At 27.9% G+C, this 4983-nt stretch overlaps 1 protein-coding gene across 1 annotated transcript in view; it reads left to right on the plus strand.

The window, feature by feature from the left end:
• The window catches only part of LOC108686785 (TBC1 domain family member 24), a 28347-nt gene that overhangs the window by 17894 nt on the left and 5470 nt on the right, over positions 1 to 4983 (plus strand). The window contains exons 5-8 of the mRNA XM_018192254.1: positions 1 to 129; positions 966 to 1100; positions 1923 to 2141; positions 3934 to 3963. The exon at positions 1 to 129 is cut by the window's left edge and continues 6 nt beyond it. Of these exons, the coding sequence (XP_018047743.1) occupies positions 1 to 129; positions 966 to 1100; positions 1923 to 2141; positions 3934 to 3963 (513 nt within the window). The remainder of the gene's footprint in view (positions 130 to 965; positions 1101 to 1922; positions 2142 to 3933; positions 3964 to 4983) is intronic.

Here is a 4983-nt window from a genome sequence, read left to right on the forward strand (position 1 = left end):
TTAGCGAGGCATTGCTCTGGTTCAAGAGCAGAAAGAATCTACATGGATTGGATCTGGTGGATTCTTCAACTTCTTCCATTTCAACATCTAGTCAGGGTTATGGACTGTTTTCTTCATGAAGGCATTAAAGTGAGTTTGTATTTTAGATCTGATCGGTAACTCTATGAATAATTTTTATAAATTATATTCAACTCACGAAATGTACATTTTGCCAATTAAAAATTCGAATTTCAAATTTAAATTAACAATTCGTATAGTTGATACGCAATTGATCAAATCATTTGAACAATAATATTTAAAAGTTTAAATTTATTTAAATCGTTTAGATATTAAAAATTCATATGAAAATACAATATTCATTGCAAAGAAAAACGATCAAAGACATAAGAAGATACTGATTTCCTTAGCACACATTAAATTACAAATTAGAAAGTGAAACAAATGTATATTTGTATTCTTTATTTTACAATAGACAGTTACAAATAAAGAAATTAGCAAATAAAGATAGCAAAGAAAATTCGAATAATTTAAATTTTGAGAAGAAAGTTTGAAGAATTGTTAGAATCATTCGATTATCATGAATTCCGAGTCCAAACTGGTTTGAACCGTCCGCCAACCGGAAAATTCCGAACTTTATTTCTTGTTATGCATTCAAGGAACCAGTCAAAGAACAGCACGTGAAACCATCCATCTATCGCACTTATGAGAGTGAGAAAAATTGGCGTTTACCCAACCGACAGATAAAGATCATGCGCGCGTTATGTGTACTGAGCAATGCACTTATATTCTAGGAATAGGACAAATGTTAAATTTGACATTTGACTCAGTGCCAACAGAAAGTTGTTTTGCAAGCATTTTTGAGAGTAGTAGATAAAATTGTTCTTTTTGGACATATTTTTGGACGCGATTTGTTATAAAGTACTGTTTTAATAATTTAATTAAATTATCAATTGTTTTGCTTTCAGGTCTTTTATCGGGTAGCTATGGCTATAGTTTTATTATTTTATAAGCATTCTTCGCCGCAGAATTCCGAATGGATGAATGAGATTTCGAAGAATGGGATAGATGCCGCTCTATCAAAGTTCTGCAGACAAATGCCAGTAAGTAACAAAATAAATTGTGTTTAGATTACGGAATAATTATAACATAAGAAATAAATTTGAAAAGCACAAAAAAACTAATACACTATAAGACATATTAGACAACAAGAGAAAGAATAACATATTTGTATTTAAGGATGTTTTGGCTATATTATATCAGCTAAAAGTATCAAACAAGTGTTAGATAAAATAATCTGATATCAATCAATATCATTCAAAAAATTTTGAATAATATTAGCCCTAAAATTACAAAAAAAAAAACAAAACAATCTTAATTTGACTTATAATGGTTTTATGCAAAATAACCACATTTTTCTGTAGTTTTAGATCAATAAATTTTAAATACGAACAAGTAAATGTAAATGAACTTTTGCACGAATATTTATTATTGTTTGATCAATATGTGTTTAAAATTTGATTTAATTCTTAGTATTATTTCTTCATCAAATAAGTATTGCAAAACGCGATTTTATATAAAAATTAAGATTAACGAAAAATTAAATAACTTTTAAAATAATAAGAGAATTATGTTCAAATTTTACACAAATATTCAGACATAATGATAAAACAATCTATGAAATTTTTATATTTTTGATATTATTTTGAGATGTGATCCATACTTCTTTAATAAAAATTTCAAATATGAACTAAAATAATGATTTAAAATATGTATATTTTAAATCATTATTTTAGATTTTAAAATATGTATATTTAAATACATACATATGTATAATAATATTCTACTTAGAAGTTTAGATATTTTATCTTACAAGGATTTAATTATGAGAAACGCTGCTGAAAATAATTCATTAATTTTCACAGGTAACACCTGCTAAATTTTTGCGTACCGCTTTTGGGATACGTGGGCTCAGCTCAGCATACATATCGCGAGTATTTCTGCGCACAGAAATGGCTCTTAAGAGCAAGAGCGTCCTGACAGGGTCCCGATCGTTGGCCAGATCACGTTCAACAGACAATCTACCCACCAGTCAGTCCCAGGTCAACATTCAGATGATGTCACATACACTCACAATACGAGAAGTACGTTATTTATCTTTTCCTTTTTCTTAATTCAATTTCATATTTCTTTCAATTTATTAATAAAAATGTACTGATTATTAAGAATCTTGGATATTTTATGATTTAGCTTAACAAATAACATTCATAAATTAAAGTTAGAATTATAATTTGATAATTTGATGAGCAGGATAGTAATGGCATAAATACATTTAATTGCTAATAGAAGAATAATGTTGATAAAAATTGATAATTTTTTCAATAGTTTTCAGCATGTCTGGACGTAATGTATATCATGCATAAAATTTTTATGTTGTTATAACTTCAATTATATTGGCTGCACTTAAAAAAATGCACGGAAGTTCATTGTTGGAATTTTGAATCTTTTAATGAATATTTTTTCTAATCTCTAAACATTGAAGATTATTAAAGAAAGAAAAAGAAAATATCAATTTTATTTTTTTAAATATGTCTTCAAATTTTTTTTTAGAATTTTATTTAAAATGTAATTATTAAATTGTTTATAATAGTAAAAGTTGAAAACTTTTTCTCAACCAATTAATTTTTAAACATGGAATCAAGAGACACAGTAGTGTCTCGCGCCAAGTGTTCGCGCAACGATGGGTTACTTTGTATATCTATACGCGAGCTAACTAGTTAAACTAGTAGGTTTCACATTTTCGCTTAATTTTAAATAGAATAATGTATAATCATTACAAAAGTGTGTGAGATTATTAATGTTTACAAGTTTTAATGGAATAAATTGAAATTAAATAATAAATTCAAATTGAACATATCAAATAATTTTCTGCAGAAATATTGATTTCACCAAAAGCAGAACATTATGAGTATATCTGGAGTTTATATGCAAGAACATAATAATTTTAATTGATAGAATTTCTAAAGGTTACAAATATGAAATATTTATAGTTTTTTACATAGTATGCAACATTTTATTGTTTCAGCATATGTAACTATCCCTTTTATTTCTTAAAACAAAGAAGAAATTATTAAATGTAAACTTCACTTGTTATAACATCTATCTTCTTCAATTTTAAGGAATGAAAGAGGTTGCTTACACTAGGGGATATCTTGTATAATTTCTCTTTATAATGAGAATTGAAACCGATATAATTTCGTTGAGTTCGATTTTCGATGTTACAGATATGCGAGAAAAAACCTTATGCCGATTATCGCATTTCATTTACTCACGGATAAACGTAAGGATCATTGTTGCATGCCTACGATATCCAAATCTTAACTCGATGAAATTTCAGAATATTCAATAAATTATGATATAATCAATAAGAAAACAATTTCTTGTGAAAAAAATGATTAAAAGATATTCGATAAATATTTTTTATCAAGTTTTAGTTTTTGATTGCGTAATTTCTGAAAAAATAGTACTGATAATAATTTATTAACTATAAATAGTAATAATTTTTCGAAATAATGAAATACAACAATTGCGAACACAATGGTATGTTTCTAGCATTGAAAATTCGATATTACTTCAATTGTAATTAATTGTTACAAGATATTCAACATATTAGTACCAACATATAGTCGAATAAATACATTTTTATATTTAAAGTAGTCTCTCTCTTGAAAACTACACAATTTAAACAAATTATTGTATTCTTTTAAACGTTTCTTTTTTACGAGAAATAGCTTTCTTAAGTTGATTGTATTACAATTTACTGAATATCCTATGTACTGGTTTCAATCTCCGCTTTGTACAGCCCAGCGTGTTAAAGTAGTCTCTTATAGGGTTCGGTAAACCTTCGAATCTCTCAATGATTCCATTTGTTTTCAGAAAGAATGTGAAGACACGTACAAAGACAGGGTATCGTATAATTATCTTTTTGGGAAATGTGTTGTCAATTTCATGTGCTCTGCCCACCTTTACCTTTATTTCTCCCCTTTATACTCTGAGATATCATTTATATTACACTCATACTCTACACGTACTCATCGCCATACATTTGTCGTGCCAGCTTTGTTGCTGTTATTTATTTCCATCCGCAACGATTCCTTTAATACATCTTCCACTATCAACGCGGCAGTAACCAATACTCTCGTCAGCAATGTCTATTGCAACGCATAATGTAAAATTCTCGCTGGCTTTTTCAGTGTGGCTCCGCGTGTATCAATGCGGGTTGCAATCGTGAATGATCTATAACTTCTTACAAGATCAGTATTCAAACAAATAAATGAGCAACTTTTAGGGACTGCACAAAATTAAAAGAATAGAGAACGGAGAATAAGAATCTCAACCTATCAGAAACTTGCACATGCAATATATAGTTTCTGATAAGTTAATAATCTTATTTTCCTTTGTTTCCTATTTCTTTGATTGTGTGCAGCTCCTTATGTTCAAAAAATTGAATTGGAAGATATATAACTATTCGTCTATCGCGTTATTCTTTCTTCTTCCTTCTTTTAAAAATCTTCTTAAGGGCTCCTCTTTTTGCAGTCATATTGGATTATAAATCGGAAGCAAACACATAAATCTTTTTCTTGTGTTATAGACTTTCTACATTAAGCCATTAAGCTTCAGCCGTAAGAAATTGACCAATCAACAGCCGAACGTGAGAAGAATTGACTGTGATTAGTGAATTTCTTACAGCTTAAGACTTAAAACAGCTAAGACTTACAGCTAAGATTTAAGTTATAGTTTATTATAGAAAACTTATTTTACATCGAAATAAATCAATTTTTTCGCTACTAATCCGTGTATGATAGCATAAATTATATATTAAACTATATCAATGAAATTCTAATTATGTCTTATTAATAAATGAAAGAGGATCAAATATTTATATTCGTCCTACAATTATAAAATATGCTATATATATATATATAT

This window comes from Atta colombica, unplaced genomic scaffold (assembly GCF_001594045.1).
Source record: "Atta colombica isolate Treedump-2 unplaced genomic scaffold, Acol1.0 scaffold189, whole genome shotgun sequence".
Classification (NCBI taxonomy): domain Eukaryota; kingdom Metazoa; phylum Arthropoda; class Insecta; order Hymenoptera; family Formicidae; genus Atta; species Atta colombica.